This window comes from Corvus hawaiiensis, chromosome 12 (assembly GCF_020740725.1).
Source record: "Corvus hawaiiensis isolate bCorHaw1 chromosome 12, bCorHaw1.pri.cur, whole genome shotgun sequence".
Classification (NCBI taxonomy): Eukaryota; Metazoa; Chordata; class Aves; order Passeriformes; family Corvidae; genus Corvus; species Corvus hawaiiensis.
The window spans coordinates 1,692,467-1,713,231 of record NC_063224.1 but is presented as its reverse complement, the minus strand read 5'-3'; the positions used below and the strand labels follow the sequence as shown (position 1 = coordinate 1,713,231).

The 20,765-nt window shown below is 57.0% G+C and overlaps 4 protein-coding genes across 5 annotated transcripts; 1 reads left to right on the top strand and 3 right to left on the bottom strand.

Moving 5' to 3' along the window:
• The first annotated feature begins 124 nt into the window (after positions 1-124).
• On the top strand, positions 125-7,161 carry IL17C (interleukin 17C). Its single transcript, XM_048316896.1, has 3 exons — positions 125-766; positions 6,148-6,461; positions 6,581-7,161. The coding sequence occupies exons 1-3, from the start codon at positions 764-766 to the stop codon at positions 6,828-6,830; spliced, it is 567 nt and encodes a 188-aa protein (XP_048172853.1). The 5' UTR covers positions 125-763; the 3' UTR covers positions 6,831-7,161.
• Positions 7,162-7,914: 753 nt separating this feature from the next.
• Positions 7,915-11,269, bottom strand: LOC125332201 (cytochrome b-245 light chain). Of its 2 annotated transcripts, XM_048316894.1 has the most exons (6): positions 10,639-10,796; positions 9,851-9,920; positions 9,548-9,622; positions 9,283-9,366; positions 9,128-9,209; positions 7,915-8,863 (listed from the first exon to the last, which is right to left on the bottom strand). In XM_048316894.1, the coding sequence occupies exons 1-6, from the start codon at positions 10,694-10,696 to the stop codon at positions 8,684-8,686; spliced, it is 549 nt and encodes a 182-aa protein (XP_048172851.1). In that variant the 5' UTR covers positions 10,697-10,796; the 3' UTR covers positions 7,915-8,683. The 2 variants fall into 2 exon arrangements, with proteins under 2 accessions (XP_048172851.1, XP_048172850.1); XM_048316893.1 differs by lacking the exons at positions 9,548-9,622; positions 9,851-9,920 and having other exon boundaries at positions 10,639-11,269.
• An 83-nt stretch (positions 11,270-11,352) lies between these two features.
• Positions 11,353-14,499, bottom strand: MVD (mevalonate diphosphate decarboxylase). The gene is made up of 10 exons (XM_048316892.1): positions 14,400-14,499; positions 13,957-14,027; positions 13,741-13,855; positions 13,530-13,673; positions 13,007-13,206; positions 12,847-12,921; positions 12,371-12,589; positions 12,178-12,293; positions 11,990-12,098; positions 11,353-11,609 (listed from the first exon to the last, which is right to left on the bottom strand). Exons 1-10 carry the CDS (start codon positions 14,467-14,469, stop codon positions 11,529-11,531), a joined length of 1,200 nt encoding a protein of 399 aa, XP_048172849.1. The 5' UTR covers positions 14,470-14,499; the 3' UTR covers positions 11,353-11,528.
• Positions 14,500-15,041: 542 nt separating this feature from the next.
• RNF166 (ring finger protein 166) lies at positions 15,042-20,743 on the bottom strand. The gene is made up of 6 exons (XM_048316595.1): positions 20,550-20,743; positions 19,716-19,872; positions 19,218-19,330; positions 18,819-18,933; positions 17,979-18,086; positions 15,042-17,211 (listed from the first exon to the last, which is right to left on the bottom strand). The coding sequence occupies exons 1-6, from the start codon at positions 20,720-20,722 to the stop codon at positions 17,146-17,148; spliced, it is 732 nt and encodes a 243-aa protein (XP_048172552.1). The 5' UTR covers positions 20,723-20,743; the 3' UTR covers positions 15,042-17,145.
• Positions 20,744-20,765: the final 22 nt, after the last annotated feature.

Sequence of the window (20,765 nt, the reverse complement as noted above, 5' to 3'; positions counted from 1 at the left end):
ATCGAGGGGTCCCTCTGATAAATCCCCCTAATTTAGGGAACGACGTTTGGGGGCCCTGAATGTCCCAATGGATCTCCCAGGCTCCTTGTTCCCAGTGTCCTACTGCTGTGAAGTGTTAGTGGGGGGTATCTGGGGCTGCCCCTGACAAACCCCTCTCGTTTCAGGAATAATTTTTGGGGTCCCTGGGATTTCCCATCCTCCAGCCCTGCTCCTTGTTCCCAGTATGAGCCCAGCATCCCCCTGGTGCTGTTGGAGGCCGCGGGGCCATTCTGGAGCGCGGAGTCCCAGCAGGGGGTGATGACAGTCCCTCAGCTCTTCCCAGGTTGCCCAATTTGGGATTTCTGCCCGGGAATGTTGTGGTGATCTCACGGTGCGGGTGACGCAACAGGGCACGGCCTGGGGGATGCCCGTCCCGTGTCACCAGGGCAGCCCTGGACGCCCCTTCCCACCTCCCTGCTAAAATTCTGGAGGTGTGAGGCGCCCGTATTCCCGGCTGGCACACGTGGAGCGGAGAAGGAAGTGCCGGCCCGCGGGGAGGAGGAAGGAACCTGGAGCTGGAGTTTCCAGGTGTGTGCACATCACCTGCCCGGCCCTATAAAACGGAGGCGGCGGCTGCGGCGCTGCCACTCGGCCGCCTCATCCCTGGGGCTGCACTTCCCAAGGGGTCCCCCCCAAATTTTGGCGCGCTCCCTCCCCAAATTTGGGCGTGTTCCCCCGCCCCCCCCCTCCCCAAATTTTGGCGTGGTCCCTCGACATCTGGCTGATGGTAACGTGGGGTCTGGGGGGGCCTGGGGGATGTTGGGGGGTGAGAGGGGAAAATGTGGGGCTGGGAGAGGTGCTGGGAGGGGGCGTGTGTGTGTTCGCGTGTGCCGTGTCCTGTGCAGGGCTTTATGTGAGGGTCGCACACCATGTGCAGGGCTTTATGTGAGGGTCGCACACCATGTGCAGGGCTCTGTGTGTGTTCATCAGGTGCGTGTGTGGTTTTATCTCTGTGCGTGTCACACACCGTCTGCGGGGTTCTCTGTGTGCGTGAGTTTTGTGTGTGTGTTACACGCCATGTGCGGGGCTCTGCGTGTGTTTTATGTGTGAGAGTGTTCATTATATGTGTTTTATGTCCTGTGCACGGCTCTGTGTGTGTTCTCTGTCATGTGCAGGGCTCTGTGTGTGTGTGAGAGAGTTTTTATGATGTGTGTGTGTTACACGTCATATGCAGGGCTCTGTGTGTGTTTTCTGTCCTGTGCAGGGCTCTGTGTGTGTTTTCTGTCATGTGCAGGGCTCTCTGTGTGTTTATCACATCTGTGTGTGTGTCTGTGTGTTCATTATCTGTGCTCCCTGTCATGTGCAGGGTGCTCTGTGTGAGTGTTTATTACGTGTGTGTGTGTGTGTGTTGCACGCCGTGTGCAGGGTTCTGTGTCTCTGTGGGTGTGTTTTTATGTCTCTGTGGTTTTATCTGTATTTATATCTGGGGGGATGTTAATGAGTGTGTGTGTGTGTGTGTATTTATGTGTGTCGGTGTGTGCACACCTGTGCCCAGGCGTGGGGGTGTGCAAAGCCTTCCCAGCTCAGGGTGGGCACACCTGTGCCAGTGCTCTGTGTGTGTGTATGTATTTCTATGTATTTATACGTGTTTATACGTGTTTATATGTGTTTGTATGTGTTTGTATGTCTGTGATGGGTGGGATCACAGCCCGCATTCCATGAGCAGCCCTGTGCACACACAGAGGGGTCCCGGTGTGTGTTTGGCAGCCGTGGGCACAGGAGTTGTTGGGTGCTGTCCCTGTCCCCACCTGTGTGTGCACTATCAACACACACAGATTTTATTTATTACTGCAGGGACATGATTTAATATTCATATTCAATTCGATGTTATTTTTATTTGTTATGTTCATTTTCTAGTTCATTTTATATTGATATTTATAGTCTCTATTTCTTTACATTATCCTTTTCTTTATATTATCTCTTCTTTTATATTTATTTACTTATTTATAGTTATGTTAATTTTACATCCTTAAATATTAAAAATATGCTTATATTTTTATATTTTATATATCTATTTATATTTATTTCTAATTTATTTTATTTTATTTATTTATCCTTATTTCCACTCCATTTACTCATTGTATTTACCTTTATTTCTATTTTAGTTCTATATTTATTTATTTGTTATTTATATTTTCTTTATTCAGGTTCTTTCTTTCTGTTATTTCTTTCTATTATTTGTTTCTATTTCCGGGGGTCGTTTATCCTTTACCTTATATTTCACAGGTGTTTTCTGTGCCAGTGTGGGTGTGCATGCACAGGCAGTGTCTGCACAGGATTACCTGCAGATGTGTGTGTGTGCACAGACATTTGCTACTCCTGTGGGGTGGTATCAAACATATAAATATATAAATAGATGAATAAATATAAAACTATATACACGTCTATGCATACAGACACATATATATATAAAATATATATTTATGTGTGTATGTGTACTGTGCTATATATGCATGGAGATATATACACATATAGAATATAGAATATAGAATATAGAATATTTTATATATAATATACAATATACAATATACAATATATAATATATAATATATAATATATAATACATAATATATGATAATAAATCGATCCTAGATTATATAATAGATTATAGATTATAGCTATAACATTATGTATATTAATTATATAATATATTGTGTTTATATATTGCATGAGATACATACTATTGTGTATATATATATACACAATATATACTATACAATATAATATATACTATATAATATATATCATTATATATAGTATATAAGGGCATATACGTGTGCTGCTGTATATATATAATATATTATATATTATATATTATATATTATATATTATATATTATATATTATATATTATATATTATATATTATATATAATACATATCACACTATGTATATTAATTATATATATTCTATATTGTGTTTATATATTGTATGAGATACATACTATCATGTATATTATATATTATCCATAATATACAATATATAATATATAACATATATATAAGGACATATACGTGTGCTGCTGGATATATATAATATATACCATATACTATATACTATATACTATATACTATATACTATATACTATATACTATGTACTACATATCACATTATGTATATTAAATTACCTACATTCTATATTGTGTTTGTATGTGGTATGAGATACATACTATCGTGTATATTATATAGTAGATATCATTATCTAGAACACCTATTTTTGTGTTTTACACAGCTCTCCGTGCTCTGTGCACGTGTCTGTGCGTGTGCACAGCTCTGGGGGGGTGTGATGCTCTCCGTGGGTGTGCAGAGATGCCCAGAGCGCTGCGGGCACCGCGAGCCTCTGTGGGGGGGTGTGCTCCGGCTGTAGGGGTGGGGGTCTATAGGTGTGTGCTGGCCCTCTGTCTGTAGAGAAATGCATCTTCTCTAGCGTGTGTGTGTGTGTGCAGCTCCGTGTGTGTGTGTGTATGTGCAGCTCCGTGTGTGTGTGTGTGTGTGTGTGTGTGTGTGTGTACAGCCCCGTGTGTGTGTGTCTGTGTGTGTGTGTGTGCAGCTCCGTGTGTGTGTGTGTGTGTGTGTACAGCCCCGTGTGTGTGTGTGTGTGTACAGCCCCGTGTGTGTGTGTGTGTGTGTGTGTGTGTGTGTGTGCAGCTCCGTGTGTGTGTGTGTGTGTGTGTGTGTGTGTGTACAGCCCCGTGTGTGTGTGTGTGTGTGTGTGTGTGTGTGTGTGTGTACAGCCCCGTGTGTGTGTGTGTGTGTGTGTGTGTGTGTGTGTGTGTGTACAGCTCCGTGTGTGTGTCTGTGTGTGTGTGTGTGTGTGTGTGTGTGTGTGTACAGCTCCGTGTGTGTGTCTGTGTGTCTGTGTGTGTGTGTGTGTGTGTGTGTGCAGCTCCGTGTGTGTGTGTGTGTGTGTACAGCCCCGTGTGTGTGTGTGTGTGTGTGTGTGTGTGTGTGCAGCTCCGTGTGTGTGTGTGTGTGTGTGTGTGTGTGTGTGTGTGCAGCTCCGTGTGTGTGTGTGTGTGTGTACAGCCCCGTGTGTGTGTGTGTGTGTGTGTGTGTGTGTGTGCAGCTCTGTGTGTGTGTGTGTGTGTGTGTGTGTGTGTGTGTGTGCAGCTCTGTGTGTCTGTCTGTGTGTGTGTGTGTGTGTGTGTGCAGCTCCGTGTGTGTGTGTGTGTGTGTACAGCCCCGTGTGTGTGTGTGTGTGTGTGTGTGTGTGTGTGTGCAGCTCTGTGTGTGTGTGTGTGTGTGTGTGTGTGTGTGTGTGTGCAGCTCTGTGTGTCTGTCTGTGTGTGTGTGTGTGTGTGTGTGCAGCTCCGTGTGTGTGTCTGTGTGTGTGTGTGTGTACAGCCCCGTGTGTGTGTGTGTGTGTGTGTGTGTGTGTGTACAGCTCCGTGTGTGTGTGTGTGTGTGTACAGCCCCGTGTGTGTGTGTGTGTGTGTGCACGTCCTGCACACCTGTGCCACCTTTTGGGCTTTTGGGGTGGAGGGTGTGATACCTCTGTGCATGTACTGTGTGTGGGCACATATATATATATATATATATATATATATATATATATACTCTCTGTACATATATATATGTGTGTGCGTGTATTCTCTCTGTATATATGTTTACATATATATATACACATGCATATATATAATATATATTATATTATATATATATATATTCTCTCTGCATATATGTATACATATATATAAAATATATAATATATATATAATATATATTATACATATATTCTGTCTGTATATTTGTATACATATATAAATATTCTCTCTGTGAATATATATATATGAAAATATATATGTAAAAATATGTGTATTCTCTGTATATATGTATACGTATATATACATACATATATATATAAAATATATATAATACACATATAATATATAATATATATAATATATATTCTCTCTATATATGTACAAATATATATACATATATATAAAATATATAAAATATATATACACGCATATATATAAAAATATATAATACATATATATATAATAGATTATATATATTATATATATATTCTCTCTGTATATATGCATACATATATATACATACATATATATAAAATATATAATATATATATACACATACAGATATATAAAATATATATAATACATATATATTATATATATTATATATATAATATATTCTCTCTGTATATATGTATACATATATATATTCTCTCTGTATATATATAAATATATATATGTGTGTGTGTGTGTATTCTCTCTGTATATATGTATACATATATATATAAATATATATATGTGTGTGTGTGTGTTTATACGTATATATATATGCATGTGTGAGTGTGGAGGACATTGTGTGCGTCCGTGCATGTCTGTACATGAGTGTGCTATTTTTCTAGGGGTGGCATACACCCCTAGAAATATATAGATATAGATATATAGGGAGAGAGAGAGAGAGAGAGAGATATAGAGATATATTGGTATAGACTTACAGATATATATATATAAAGATATAGATAGTGATGACAGAAAGATAGAGGTAATATATTTTGCTAGATGTAGATATAGATATACATAGAGAGAGAGATAAAGGTAAATACAGATATATAACTATCTAGATATAGAGATACATAGAGATTCAGAGATGATATATAGATATCTACTTACAGATAAGAAGATAGATACTATATATAGACATACAGATATAGATTGTACATACAGAGACATCTAGAAATAGATATATAGAGATATATAGGTGATAGATGATAGATAGATAGATAGATAGATAGATAGATGATAGATGATAGAGATAGATAGATAGATAGATAGATAGATGATAGATAGATAGATGGATGATAGATAGATAGATGATAGATAGATAGATGGATGATAGATAGATAGATGATATATAGATGGGTGATATATAGATGGGTGATATATAGATCTATAGACACACACATGCCCACGCCCCAGGTGCCGTGGGGGTGCACACTGACATTTTGGGGAGGGCTGTGCTGGGTCCCTTCCCGTCAAACCCCCCTGGCCGGGTGCGACTGTCCCCGTGGGTGTCCCTGGGGCTGTGTGCCTGTCCCCGCGGCTCTCGCTGACGCTCTCTGCTGTCCCCACAGGGCTGGCTGGGTGCCCTGGCCGTGCTGGCGGTGCTGGGGCAGTGCCGGGCGCTGCGGCGGCCCGCGGGTGCCTCTGCCCACTCGCCCGTGCGCTGCTACAGCGGGGCCGAGCTGGAGGACGAGCCCCCGGCGCAGCTGCTGGGCCGCAGCCTGCGCTGGGACCGCCACGTCCCGGTGCAGCTGGTACCGGCGCTGGAGCGGCTGGAGGCCCGGCGGCTGCGGCGGCACCGCCCGCACGCCTGCCCCGCGCTGTCCCTGCGCGCCGGGCTCCGCAGCGAGCCCCACGAGCGCTCCATCTCCCCGTGGCGCTACCGGTGAGTGCCCGCCGCGCCCCGACAACACCTCGGTTGTCCCTTCCCCCGCCCTTTCCACCGGCTGATCCCAGTCGGGAAGAGCCGGTGGCACAAGGGAAGGTGTCGCCGTGTCCCCGCAGCATCGACGAGGACGAGAACCGCTACCCGCGCAAGCTGGCCTTCGCCGAGTGCCTGTGCAGCGGCTGCGTGGACGTGAAGACCGGCCGGGAGACGACGTCGCTCAACTCGGTGACCATCCACCAGACCATGCTGGTGCTGCGGCGCAAGCCCTGCCCGCGGCCCGCGGGGCTGGGGCTGGTCGCGCTGGAGGTGGATTACATCCGAGTGCCCGTGGGCTGCACCTGCGTCCTGCCCCGCACGGCGCGCTGAGCCCGCGCCGCCCCGAAGCGTGACCGTGTCACCGCCCGGCCCCCGCCCGTGCTTGTTTTAGAGCACCCGACCCCGCCAGGGTGTCCCCTCCCCTCGTTATTTATGAGTTATTTATAAGCCTTGCTGCCGGGGGGCTTTTTGTACCCCCTATTTATTGCTGACCCCCGGCCACGGCTGCGACTCTGGGGCCAGCATCGCCCCACGGTGCTCGAGGTCCCCCTGGCCAGACCCTGTGAGTGCTGCCCTGGTGCTTGCTGGTTATTTATTCCCCCAAAAAAAGCTATTTATTGTCTCCTCTCTAGTGCTATTTAATGCTGCAAATAAAAGCCAACAACCCCTGGCACAGTCCTTGCTCTGTTCCCAGCCAGGGCACTGGGATGTTGGGAATTGGGGTGCAGGGATAGAGGCACACGCATGGGCAATGCCCAGCTGTGGGACACCCCTCAGCCCCTGCACGGTGGGCAGAGCACCAGTGAACCCAGTGCAGCAGGGCAGGGTGAACTGGGAGGTGATGGGGAGGGCGGCAGGGCACAGGGGTGCCCCACACCCCCAGCCCCAGGGGGGACCCAGCCCTGGCATCCCAACACCCGCACCTTTCCCATGGCTCTGCCCCCAGGCACCACATCCCACAGACCTGGTGCCACCCGCCAGGGCCACCCTGCCTGTGCTGGCAGCACCTGGGGGTGCCCTGGGACACCTGCACCCCCCAAGGAATGTGTGGGGAGGGGGCAGAGGGGGACCTGGAACAGCTGCTGATCCCAGTGGGATCAAGAATCTGGCACCTGCAGCACACCAGGATGGCACTGGGGAGGGAAATGCTCCCCACATTCCCTGCTGGGGGTTATCCCAGGTTTTGGGGGCTCCTTTGGGACTCGCTGCGCAGCTCCAGTGCAGGGCCCTCCACGTTCCACCCCACTGCTGGGTCCGTGAGGATTTTGGGAGGGGACCCTGCAATGGCTGCACTCTGCACATCTCCATCCCGGGTTTGCCCATAATCGCACTGTTTGTCCTCAAAACACGCCCCCAGTGCTGTCCCAGCTGCCCCAGGAGGCTCCCCCCTGGAGCAGGAGGCAGGGGCAGCCGGTGCCTTTCCTACTTTTTATTGCAGCTGCGGAAGTGACAAAAACCAGGGAGAGCTGGAGCAGAGCTGCCTGATCCCCCCGGGGCACTGGGGATCCCCTGAGGGCTGTGCTCCACAGGGATTTGGGGATCCCTGGGGAACTGGGGGCTGCTTGGAGAGTTGGGACTCTCAGGGAGCAGAGCATGCCCAGGGATTTGGAGTTTCCCAGGAGCTGAGGAGCCCCTGGAAACAGGAGACTCACAAGGAGCTGAGCATCCCCAAGGATTTGGGGATCTTCAGGAGATGGGAAGCCATTGGGGGCTGCAGACCTCACAGGAAGCTGAACGTCCCTGGGGATTTGGGGAGGTCCACGAGCAGGGGAGTTCCTAGGAGCTGAAGACCCCATAGGGACTTGAGCATCCCCACGGATTTGGGAATCTCCAGAAGCTGGGAAGCCCCAAGGGCTGGAAACCCCACAGGGAGCACCACATTGCTGGGAATTTGGGAGCTGCGCATCACTGGGGATTTGGGGACCCCTGGAGCTGGAGACCCTACAGGAAGACAGAGATCCTACAAAGAGCTGAGCATCACTGGGGATTTGGGAATCCCTTGAGGGGCTGGGAAGCCCGGGGGAACTGATGATCCCAGGGGTTTGAGCATCACCAGGAGCTGGGGCCCCACCAAGGAACTGAGCACCCCCAGGGTTTGGGGGATCCCCAGGAGCCTGGGGTGGATCTGGGAGCAGCTGGGAAGCAGGAGCGGGAGCAGGGCAGCAGGGCAGGAGGATCCCCTGTTATTCCACCTCCACAGGGATGGGGTTCTCCTGCCCCCCCACCTCTGGCTGCTTCTTGCGGGCGTCGGTGGGGGGCCGGGGCGGCGGGTTGCTGGGGGGCTGCTTGATGGTGCCCCCCACCTGCGGCCGCTCCCGGGGCTTCTGCTCGATGGGTCTCCACTCCTCCCCTCGAACTGCGGCCTGTGGGATTGGGAATAGTGCCAAGGAACAACCCTCACCCCCAAAAAGGGGCTGTTTGGGGCAGGGAAAGCACAGCTGGGACCAGAATCGGGGGAGGAGGATGTGAGCACCTGTCCACGCCTCCCACCCCGATTGGGATGGGGTTTTCCTGCAGCTCAGTCTGGGAAAGCTCTTGGAATTCACATGGGAGTACTAGTCCATGGGTTTAGGGGTACCCTCCTCCTCTCAGCCCCCCAAAGCCCCCCAAAGCCCCTCAGCACTCACCAGCAGGTAGATGCCGCTGGCGATGCCCAGGCAGACGGTGCCCAGGATGGTGGAGAGGAGGAAACCGGCGGGGACAGCCAGGCTGTGACAGAGATTTGGGGTTCAGAGGGGGTTTGGGAGCCCAGCCCCCAGTCCCGACCCCGCACCCCACTCACGCAGCGTGGAGGATGGCTCGGATGTAATAATTCCTGGTGAGGGGCCCGAGCAGCTTCACCACGGCTGTCAGGTACTTCTGGCCACTGCAGGGTGACATCGGGGGGGTCACACGAGGTGTCCCCACCCAGGACCCCAATCTCCGCAAGGATCACCCCAAGGAACCCACCCGTGGGATCCAGCTCTGCTCCCAGCCCACTGCTCCCACATCCCTGCGTTTGGGGGGTACCAGGAGCTCCAGGGCTGCAGGGGGGACACACCACTCACCACCTCTCCATGGTGGAGCCCTTTTTCCGCCTGCTCCTGGGATACTCGAGCAGGCAGACCAGGACGCCTGCCGCGCTGCCGGGGGGGGGGTCAAGGAAAGGCGGGATCGGACCGGGAATAGCCCCAAGGAACAACCCGCATCCCAAAAAGGGGCTGTGTGGGGCAGGGAAAGCACAGCTGGGACCAGGGTGGGGAGATGAGGATGTGACCGACCCCCTCCCCCCCCCCCGTCCACGCCTCCCACCCCGATGAGGACGGGGTTTTCCCGCAGCCCAGCCCCGGGAATGCTGTCGGGAAGGATACATGGAATACGCCGCGAAGTACCAGCCCTTGAACTGCCCCGCCACGGCCACGATCCCGCCCGTCAGCAGGACTGCGGGAACAGCCGGGATGGGGGAATCCGGCCGGGACACGGCCCCGACCCGGGATACCGACCCCCAAACCACGATACAACCCCCCAAACCAACGTACAAACCCTCAACCTGGGATACAGCTTCCAAAACCAGGGATACAACCCGTAACTCAGGATATGGCACCCCAACCTCGGGATACCACCCCCCAACATGGGATACAGCCTCCCGCAAACCCCAAACCCGGGACTACGGCCCTGGGGACTCTGACAGGCGGGACCCCCTGGATTCAGGGAAGGGAACTGGGGGGTTCCATGGCCACAAGGACTCCAACATGTGGGATGCCGGGGAGATGCTGCGTGAGGGACCCCCTGGATTCAGGGAACTCCAAGGCCTTGGGGGGAGGTTTTTGGCCCCGTGGTCGGAGGAAGAGGAGAGCGGAGGAGGAGCTGAATGAACCGAGGAAGAGAGGGCAGAGGAGGAAGAGAAAAGGAGGAAGCGAAGGGAGGACAGGACTTCCCGGCCGTCCCCGGCACCTCCCGCCCGCACCCCCCGGTCGGTGGGACCGGGACCCGCCCCATGCCCCGGGGCTGTGTCTGGGGGCACCCCCGGCGCTCAGCATCCCCTCCCTGGGCTCAGCATTTGCAGCCCGCCGGCCGCTCACTCCCTCCAGCGCCCCGGGACCCTCTGAAGTGCCCGGCCCCCCCAAGCCCCCCAGCCCCCCGTGCCCCCCGCACTCACTGAGCCCGGCGGCGAGCGCTTGCTCGTTCGCCCACATGGCCCACTCGATCTGCCCCATGGCCCGCACCGGAGCCGGCCCGAGCGCCTTCGGCTGCTCCCGGCTCCGCTCGGCTCGGTCCGAGCGGGTTCGGCTGCTCCCGGCCCGGTCGGGTTTGGCTCAGCCGAGCGGGTTCGGCCCGCTGTGCCCGATGGAGTTCGGCTGGGCCCGGCCCGTCCGGGTTCGGCTCCGCTCGGCCGGTCCCGACCCGGAAGGCGGGCGCGGCGTTACCACCCGCCGGCCACGCCCTCTTCACACTGACCACGCCCCTTCCCACAGGCCACGCCCCCGCGGGGACACGGTGGGGGACAAGGATGGCGCGGAGGGACAGCATCAGCCCCATCCAGGGGGACAGGACCAGCCCCAGAGGGGACATCTGAGGGACACGGGACAGGATCTGTGCTGCCAGGGACAGGGAGGGGACAGGGGATGTGGGATGTGCAAGGGACAGGGGCCGTGTGGAAGGACAGGATCAGCCCCAGCAGTGACAACTTGGGGACATATGGGACAGGAGATGCCCCACAAGGGACACAAGGGGACAGGGATCATGTGGGGTGACAGAGCTGTGCAGAGGGACAGATCAGCACCAGGGACTGTCCCCAGCTCCTGCCCCCCACTTCGGCTGCCGCTGTTCCCCCCCAGCACCACACGCAGAACCCAACACACCAAAACAGCACTGGAGCCAGGAACCCTCTATTTCCTTACAGAAGAGTAAAAACCAGCCCCGGGGTCACATTCTGCCCCAGGGCTGGGGACAGCTTTGCAGCAGGCCTGGCTCAGGGTCCTGAGGCCCGCTGGTGGCACCGGCAGAGCCCCCCTGGCGTGTCTCGGCTGTCCCAGGGTGTCACCGGGGTCAGGCGTGGCTCCGGGGCAGCCCATCCGCTCCCAGGAGGTGCTGGCTGGGATCATCCACAAGCTGGGGACCAGGGCCGAGCTGTGGGGCAGGACACAAGTCAGGGACACCAGGGAGCCCCACTGCCTCCAGGGTCCCCCCTGGTGCAGGTGGGGGGCAGCTCTGGGCCCCACGGACCCCAAAAGGTCACCCCATGGGTTGTGCCAGAGGGAGCATGTCCAGGAATGTCCTGCACACCCACCTGGGGATGGGGACAGGGATGGGGTCCCACACACACCCTTGGGGATGTAGACAGGTTGCTACAGACTCCCCTAGGAATGCGGACAGGGATGGGGCCCTGGACACCCCTGGGGACAGGAATGGGGTCCCACCACCCCCTCGGGGCCAGGGCCAGGGTCAGAGCCTCCCCACAGAGGCCGTGTGCCCCCCATCACACTCCCCCAGCCCCCACTGCCCCTCACCTTGGTGTGCAGGATGTACTGGACAGCCCCCGGCACCGGCTCGGTGACCACGGCGGCCACCAGCTCCTGCGACAGCACGGCCGAGCCCATGGGCAGCCCCCGGACGAACCTGTGGCACGGCGAGTGCTCAGTCCCCGCATCCCCACAACCCCCCAGGCCTCCCCCAGTAAGAAGTGAGATTCCCTTACTGGTCCCCGTTGGTGGCGGGGGGGAAGCTGCGCCTCACCACCTCCACGAACTCGGCCACGGTGTCGGCCAGCGCGAAGATGACGGCGTTGGGGCCAGCGTCGAAGGTGTAGGCGACCTGTGGCAGCATTGGGGGGGACATGGGGACCTGGGGAAGGGCACGGTGCCGTGCCACCCCCGGGGCACCGCTGGTACCTTGGTGTGGCCGTGGTGGGTGTTGTAGCGGTGTGCCAGCGCGATGATGTGGCGCGACAGGTCGGTGAGGTAGAAGATGGGCGGGAAGGTGTCGAGGCAGGTGGCGTGGAACTGGTTGCTGTCCCTCATGGCCAGCTGGCCGAAGCCCTCGAAGTCCCGCTCCCGGATGTGCCGCATCATCTGGGCCAGGCGCTCCGGGACCACCACCTCTGCCCGGTGCTGCCACGGCATGGGGGTCACCATCAGTCCAGTTCGGTGACACCCACGGCAGGTGGGTTGTGGTCAGTCACCCCAAATCCGTGACAATCACAGCACACAGGTTGTGGCCACCCCAGTTTGGTGACATCCATGGCAGATGGGTCACAGTTACTCCAATTTGGTGACCCTTTGGGTGTCACTCCACACCCTCCAGCCCCATTCCAAGGGAACGGGGACCCTGTCCCTGCCCAGGCAGGACAAGTCCCGTGTCCCCATACCTTCAGCAGGGGACTGGTCTCCACACTGGTCTGCATCCCCACCGTACTGCCCATCGGCTTCTTCTCCCCACTGACCTGGTGAGACACAGACAGTGGGACACGGCCCCTCCTGAGCCCCCTGAGTCCCAAATCCCACCCAAATGCCCTCCCAGCCCCTCACCACCAGGACGAGGACGCGGAGCTCCGGCCAGTGTGTCTCGGGGGCTACTTGGAGGGCCAGGCTGTCTGTGCCATCGGGGCGCTCCCCGCACTGCCACTGCACGAAGCCCCCGAACATGCTGCGGCAGGCGCTGCCCGAGCCCTGCCGGGCCACCTCCGACAGCTCCTCCTCCACGCCATAGAGCCGGGCCAGCGCCGACACTGCGGGGACAGGCAGAGGGGACACCCCTGTCACCCCTCCCGGTGCTACCACAGAGCCCGGCCAGCCGGAGCACAAACAGAGGGGACGCCCCAGCCACCCCCGTCACCCTCTCCCAGCACCCTCCACGCCACACTGCCACATGCAGGTCGCACATCAGAGGAGCGGGACACTCCTGTCACCCCCCTTCCAGTGCCCATCACACAGCCACAGGCAGGACACAGGTCACAGCAAGGGGACACCCCTATCACCCCTCGCAGCACCAAGGAGGGGACAAATCAGAGCTGGGACACCCCCCCAGGCCAGTGCCCCGTCCCACACGCACCCAGGCAGGCGTAGCCGGCGGCGGACGAGGCGAGCCCGGCGGCGGTGGGGAAGTTGTTCTCGGAGGCGATGTGGATTTTGTAGGAAAGGCTGAGCGCGGCCGTGTCCTCACTGCCCCCGCGGCGCTTCCGGGCCAGGCGCCGCACTGGGGGGACAGCAGGGTCAGGGGACAGCGGGGACAGCGGGGACACCCCCGGGCAGGGGACGCTCACCCTCGCGCAGACAGGCCTGGACCCGCGGGTGCCCCACGTCCACCTCCTTCCCGTTGAGCCACAGCCGGTCCTCCGTGAAATCCCGGCTGGCAGCCGCCGTCGTGGTGGTCTTGAGCTGTGGGGAGAGAGGGAAGGGGCTCAGCACCCCCGGACACGGCTGGGGGGCTGACCCTAAACCTGACCCTGACCCTGACCCTGATCCTGTCCCTGACCCACCTGGTCCTGGTGCAGCGTCACGCTCAGGGAGGAGTTGATGGGCAGGATGAGGTCGGTGTCACGCTTGCCCCCTGCAAGAGAGCACGGCATGGCACGGCTCGGAATGGCCTGGAGTGGCATAGCGCAGCTTGAAATGGCAGGGCACGGCTAGGAATGGCACGGAACAGCTTGGAACGGCACTGTCGGACACAGCGAAGCGTGGCATAACAGCGCTTGGCAAGGCATGGAACAGCTTGGAATGGCAGGGCACGGCTAGGAATGGCACGGCAAGCAAGGACACGGCGCAGCACGGCCTGGCCCGGCACGGTGTCACCTGTCACGGCACAGCCGGACACGGCACACCCGGCACCGTCCGGAACCTGTGCCCCGCGTACCCCGCGTACAGGTGCCAAGCCCGCCCCCGCCCCGTGCCGGTCCCGCGGCCGGTGTCCCGGGGCACTCACAGTACTTGATGACGGCGATGTTCACGGGGGCCGTGCAAGTGGCCATGGCCAGCGCGAGCTCCGCCGCCATCGCCGCCGCCTCAGCCCGCCGGCCTCAGGCCCCGCCCCCGCGCCACGCACGTGACCGTGGCCTGCGGCGGGTCCCGCCTCGCTATTGGTGGAGGGAGCAACGCCCGGTTCCCAACAGCCAATGGCAGCGGTCGGACCACGGGCGGCCCCGCCCCCTGAGAGCGCTGGGCTGGGCCTGCGGGGCGCCATTTTTGAATGGGGCAGGAAGTGCGCATGCGCAGACGCTGCCGGTGCTGCCGGTACTGTCCCGCTACCGCTCCCGGTTCTGCCCCCGGTACCGTCCCGGTACCGCTCCCGGTGCTCTCCACACCGCTCTGCCTCCAGCACCCCACTGCCCCGGTGCTACCCAGTGCCCTCGGTGTCCCCAGTCCCCCCAGTGCATCACCTTTCCCAGTTATCCCAGTACCGCCCCAGTGTCCCCAGCACACCTCCAGTGCTCCCAGTAGCTCCAGTGCTCCCGAACTCCCCAAAACCTTCACAGTCCAGCGCTCCAAACATCCCCAGTACTCCCGGAGTGCTCCCGAAGCCTTCAGAGTGCATCCCTTCAGCGCTTCCCCCTGGGGAGGCCAGGCGTGGATGAAACTGCCTTTATTGAGAAAAATGGTTTGCTACAAATACGTCATCGAGTTAATTCTTCAAAAAACAGGACGGCTCGTTAAAAGTTCTAACTATGCAAAAAAAGTGGTGGGTGACACACTGGCGGGCACGGCCGGCGGGATCCCGGGCACAGCAGGATCCGTGGATCCATGGCACACAGGGATCCCTGGCACGGCCTGGCGTGGCCCCTCACACCCGGGGCCTTAAAGTGCTTTACAAAAGCAGCTCTTGCTGCCCCTGCTCTGGTTCTGTGGGGCAGAAAGGATAAGGAAAAGGAGGAAAGAAGGAAGGGAGGCCGAGGTTAACAGTGCTGGCCCAAAAGCAGGGAGGTTGCTCCAGGAGCTGAGGGTCCCTGCTGAGCACAGGACAGGGATAGCCCCCGGGTCCCTCCTGGAAGATGCCAGTGTTCTCCATCCCACCAGGAACATCCTCCAGGTGCCAGCAATGCCGGGCAGGTAAGAGAAGTTCCCATCCCTCCTCGCTAGCCTGGCTCCAGAAAGGGGAGCAGGACAGCTCCAGCCCTTTCCCTGCCCTGCCAGGGGAGAGCAGAGGGTTCCCTGCACGCTCCTCATGGGGCTGCAGATCCCAAAATCGTCATGAAAATGAAAATAAAAACCAAGCCAGTATTGCTAGAGCAGAGCTGGAGCCAGATTTTGGATAAACCTCAGGAATTCCCCGAGCAGGGAGATGCACAGGGGGGCCTCTCCCGCCCCTTTTCCCTGCAGCACGGTGGGTCTCAGGAATCACCCCCTCCCTCAGCTCCACCACTGGGAGCCCTGGGCTCATCCCACAGCCGGTGCCATCTCCCTGCCACCCTCTCCCAGCCCTCCAGAGCCAACTCCACCAGCAGCAGCAGGCAAGGCTGAGAGGAAGGGGACAGGGGGGCAAGACAGGTCACCAAGATGCTGTGGAGCACCTTGGATCAACAGTGCCCTACTCCCAGAGAGAGATTAGAAAAGGGGGATGCAATCCCTTATTTCTGGGGGGATAAGCAGCTCGGCGTTGGGGCTGGGATCCTGCATGGACAGACATTCCATGGGCAACCAGCACCTGGATCCAATCCAGCTGCTCTGTGCCGAGTGCCAGCGTGGCACAAGGACCCTGCCTGCTCCCTCACAGGCAGAGGAATTCTGGTGAGGAAAGGGAAAGGCCCAGAAACATCCGGGAGTGGCCCAGAAACATCCGGGAGTGGCCCAGAAATACCCAGGAATGGCCCAGAATGATCCCTGCACTTCCCCCCACCTCAGAGTCCAACCCGCCGCTTCGGGATCCACCTCCTGCTTCCCACCCCATTCCCAATCCACGTGTTCATTTGCTTGGGTTATCTGTGTAAAAAATAAACGTTCTTAGTAATGTTCCATAAAAATACTCTTGTCCCGGGTGCCGGATATTGCAGTGTGAAGAGGAACGGCTTCCGATCCCGCTCTAGAAAACGTGGAAAAGGCTTCGCGCCGCTTCGTGTAGAAAAACGCGAGCATTTGGTATCCCAAGAGCCGGTACAAAACGAGGAAGGGGAAGGCTTCCCTGGATGCTGGATGCCATCCTCGAGGGCTCCTCTGAACCACTGTTCAGTCTCATCCTGGGATTCAGGTGAAGGAGGCAGCTCCAGCCTCCGGCACGGCGGTCAGGACAGCCTGACATCTCTAGAAAAATCCTTGGAGAGCTTAAAAAAAGATGCTCCGTGCTGCCTTCCTCCTTTTTAAAAGGATATGGCTGATTCCAATCCCAAATTAGGGTGTTTTGCATCCACTCTATCAGTTTCAGGTACCTATTCTGTTGCAACAGAGAGCAGGGACGAGTGTGCCAAGAAGCATCTAATCATAAATAGATCTGGACACAGGGATGTGCTCCCAACACGGATATGAAATGCCCATCCAAGGACTGATCCCAGCCCTGCGGTGCCAGCTCCTCTCTCCAGAGGTCTCTGCTCACTCACTGTGACATTGAAGAGGCTCCACCTTCTTAAACAAGGTGGGATTTGCCCGGAGAGCAGCAGGAACAGAGGCAGCAGCAGGGCTCCGGAGGGCTCCGTGGGTCCCGGAGTGTGCAAAAGGAGCCGGGGCAGGGACAGGGATCAGCCTCAGTTCTCAGAGAGGGACAGAGCCAGGGCCGCCTGCAACGCTGCCTCCTCATCGATGTTGTAATCCTGAAAATCAAGCAGGAGAGCTCAGGAGAGCTGGCACAGCCAGGGCATGCTGTCCCCATGGAGCCCTGCCCACTCCCGGTTGTGCCACGGAGCCTCCATTCCTCTGGCACTCACATCCCAGGAATGCCACCCGTGCTCTTTGGGGTGTCCTTTGTGCCCACATCCCTCTCCTGTCTGGAATCTCACACCTGGCAGGAGGGATGGAACAGGCCCACACAAGCTGAGGCCAAAGGGTGAAGCTTTCTAGCAAGGCCAGGGGTTTTTCCAGAGCTCCAGGTCAGGTTTATCCAACACCACAAGTCCTGAAGTTGGGATGTTCCTCTGTTAATGGCTGCAGGTTCTTTTCCCTGACATCTATCCAATGAAAGCATTCCCTGAGGCCAAGGCTGAGCCATCACAGCTGCTCCCCACACAGGAGGGGTCAGGGACCCCCCACGTGCAGCAAACCAGACCCCCCCCCCCCCCAACACTGGGGCTGGGCTGGTCACTCCCCTACTCCCAAAACCTCCAAGAAAAGGGGTTTTGTGTTAGAATTTCTCAGGGGAAGAGTTTAGTGGAACAACCCATTTTGTGGAGTGCAGGAACAATTCCCTCTCCTCCTGGTGCGTGAGGACACGTGGGGTGGGACACGTGTGCCACCTGATTCCCGTGTCCCTATCCCAGCGGGATAGGCTGACCCCAGCACGGGAAGGGAAGGGCTGGTTTCACCTCCTGGCAAAGGACACACGGAGAGGGGTTCCCCTTTTTTGGCTGAGGGTCACACTCACCACGAAGGTGTCGTAGGAGAACTTGTGCCTGTGGAGCAGGTGCTGCAGGAAGTTGGCACTCTTGTAGCTGGGATCGCCCCAGGGCATGGCCGAGCACACCGGGCACACCTGCGGGGACAGGGACACGGAATGGTGGCACCTGCACAGGGACCTCCCAGACAGGTGAGTGGTGTCCCCCCTGACAGGCTCCAAGCCCCAATGTCCAGCCTGGCCTTGGACACTGCCAGGGATCCAGGGGCAGCCACAGCTGCTCTGGGCACCCTGTGCCAGGGCCTGCCCACCCTCACAGGGAAGGATTCCTCCTCAATATCCAACCCAAACCAACTCTCTGGCAGTTTGAATCCATTCCCCTTGTCCCATCACTCCAGGCCCTTGTCAATAGCCTCTCTCCACCTTTCCTGAAGGTCCTGGAAGGCCACAATTAGGTGTCCCTGAAGCTTCTCTTTTCCAGGCTGAACAATCCCAATTCTCTCAGCCTTTCCTCATGGCAGAGCTGCTCCATCCCTCTGATCAACTTGGTGATCTCCTCTGGAGTCGCTCCAACAGCTCCATGTCCTTCCTGTGCTGAAGATCCCAAATTCCCCACCTTGGTCAACCCAGAGCGAACAGGGAGAGGAAATCCAGCACCACCCAGTTTGAAGGAACAGGGGGATGGAGGCAGCTCATTCCAGGGAGCCTCTACCAAAGCAGAGACAGATCCCAGCTCCCAGAGGGATTTAAACCAGCTGGAATGCAGCTGTGCTCCCACACACATCCGTGCTGTGGCCTGGGATGCTGCAGCAGCTGGGCTGTGTTTGGCTTGCCAGAGCTGTCCCAGCCATCCCAGCATGGCTCACTCACCACTTTGTTGGGGTCATTCCGGTGGTTTTCCATGCAGTGCTTCACCAGCTCCTGCTGGTCCAGGTTCCGGGCCCCGCAGTACGGACACACGAACGTGGAGCGGTTGGGAATGTTGCTGCAGAGAGCAAGGATGAGCTCAGACCCCCAGGGAAGGGGCTGGATTGACTCCTTCCACACGAACCCAGCAGTTCTGTGCCAGCAGAAGCCAGCCCAGCCCCTTCCCACCCCAATTCCCTGCTTTGGTGGATCCTTCATCCCAACCCCACGCTCCGAAACCCAGAGCAGCCGTGCCACGAGGGAAAAGGTGCTGATCTTCCTCCCAGGGAAAGGCACAACACAGGCCTGGATTTTAGGGCATGCAAGGAGGGACACGTTTCCCCACCCGAGGCACAGGAATACCTGGGAATAGGCTGGGATGTGGGGACAACTGGAACAAACTTGGGGCAGTTGGCCATCTGCTCCTGCACCTTGGCGCAGGACGAGACGTGAGAGCGCATTTTGGCCAGGGTCACCTGGAGAAGGAGGACAAGGAACATTCCTGGAGGTGCAGGAACACCTGTCAGGAGCCAGGACAAAGCTCCTGCCCTGGCTTTGCTCAGCTGAGGTGGGAGTGACCCCTGGTCCACGTGGGATGACGCAGAGCAGTGGGAACGCTGCACCCGCCTGTCCTTCCTTGCAGGACGGAGATTTGGGGCTGCAGGGATCCTCAGGGGTTCTGTCCCTGTTCCCTGGGAGCAGAGCCCCGACCCCCCCGGCTGCCCCCTCCTGTCAGGGAGTTGTGCAGAGCCACAAGGTCCCCCCTGAGCCTCCTTTGCTCCAGGCTGAGCCCCCCCAGACCCCTCCCTCTCCGGACACATTCCAGGGGAGGATGGGGACAGAGAGGACAGGCAGCTTTACCTTCTTGCTGCAGCCCCTGCAGGGAGCCTTGTAGGACGAGAGCTGTTTCTCCACGCTGGAAGCCTTCTCCACCTTTTTGGGGTCGAAGGGCACGCGGCAGAGCGGGCACAGCGGGGAGGGCACCTGCAGGCAGGGCTGCAGGCATTCCCCACAAAACCTGGGAGCACAGAGCGGCCCTGAGCACCCCGGGAACGGCGGGATCCCAGCGGGGCACCCCTCGGGCTCCTCGGAACACCCCAAAACCCAGGGATCAGCGTCCCTACTGCGGGAAGGGGGAGGTTGGGAGGGGCTGGGTCCCCAAGGAGCTCCCTGCACGCACAGAAGATTCCACTGCTCCGAGGTGGGATTTGAAAGGAGCCAAACGAAGTCAGTGCTGAGGATCCAGGCCAGGCAGGAGCCTGGATCACCTCCTTCCAAGGTCCTTATATCCCCAGGAGCAAAGGAATCCAAGGGCTAAGGAATCCTAGCAGCCCAGAGGCGCCAAAGGAGCCCGGTCCCCAAAATCCAATTATCCTGGCATTCCTGTCCCCTCCAACTGTGGGATGGAGAGGTGGGATGAGGATCCCAGTGTGGGATGGGATGAGGGCCCCGGTATTTGGCTGGGGGCGGAAGGGGGGGGTCTCGGTACCGGACCATCCCCGGGGTGGGCTGGGGGTCCCGGTACTTGACTGGGGGCGGGCTGGGGATGCCGGTGCCGGTGCCGGCTGGGGTCACCGGGCAGAGAGCCCGCAAGGATCCCACGGCCAGGACAGCGCCCAGCGCTCGCATCGCGCCCATCCCCGGGGCCGACCCAGCCCGGGGGTCCCCGCCGCCCCCTCCCGAGCCCCGTCTCACGTGTGCCCGCAGCCCGCGATGCCGACGGCGCGGTGGAAAACCTCGAGGCAGATGGGACAGCTGAACTGCGCCTCCAGCGCCTCGGCCGCGGCCCCGGGCCCGGGGGCGGTGCGGGGGGGCCCGGCCGAGCCCTGCGGCCGCTGCGCCGCCGCCACCAGCAGGCTCCGGAACATGGCGGCGGCGGCGGCCGGCGGGGCGGGCGCGACGTCATCGAGC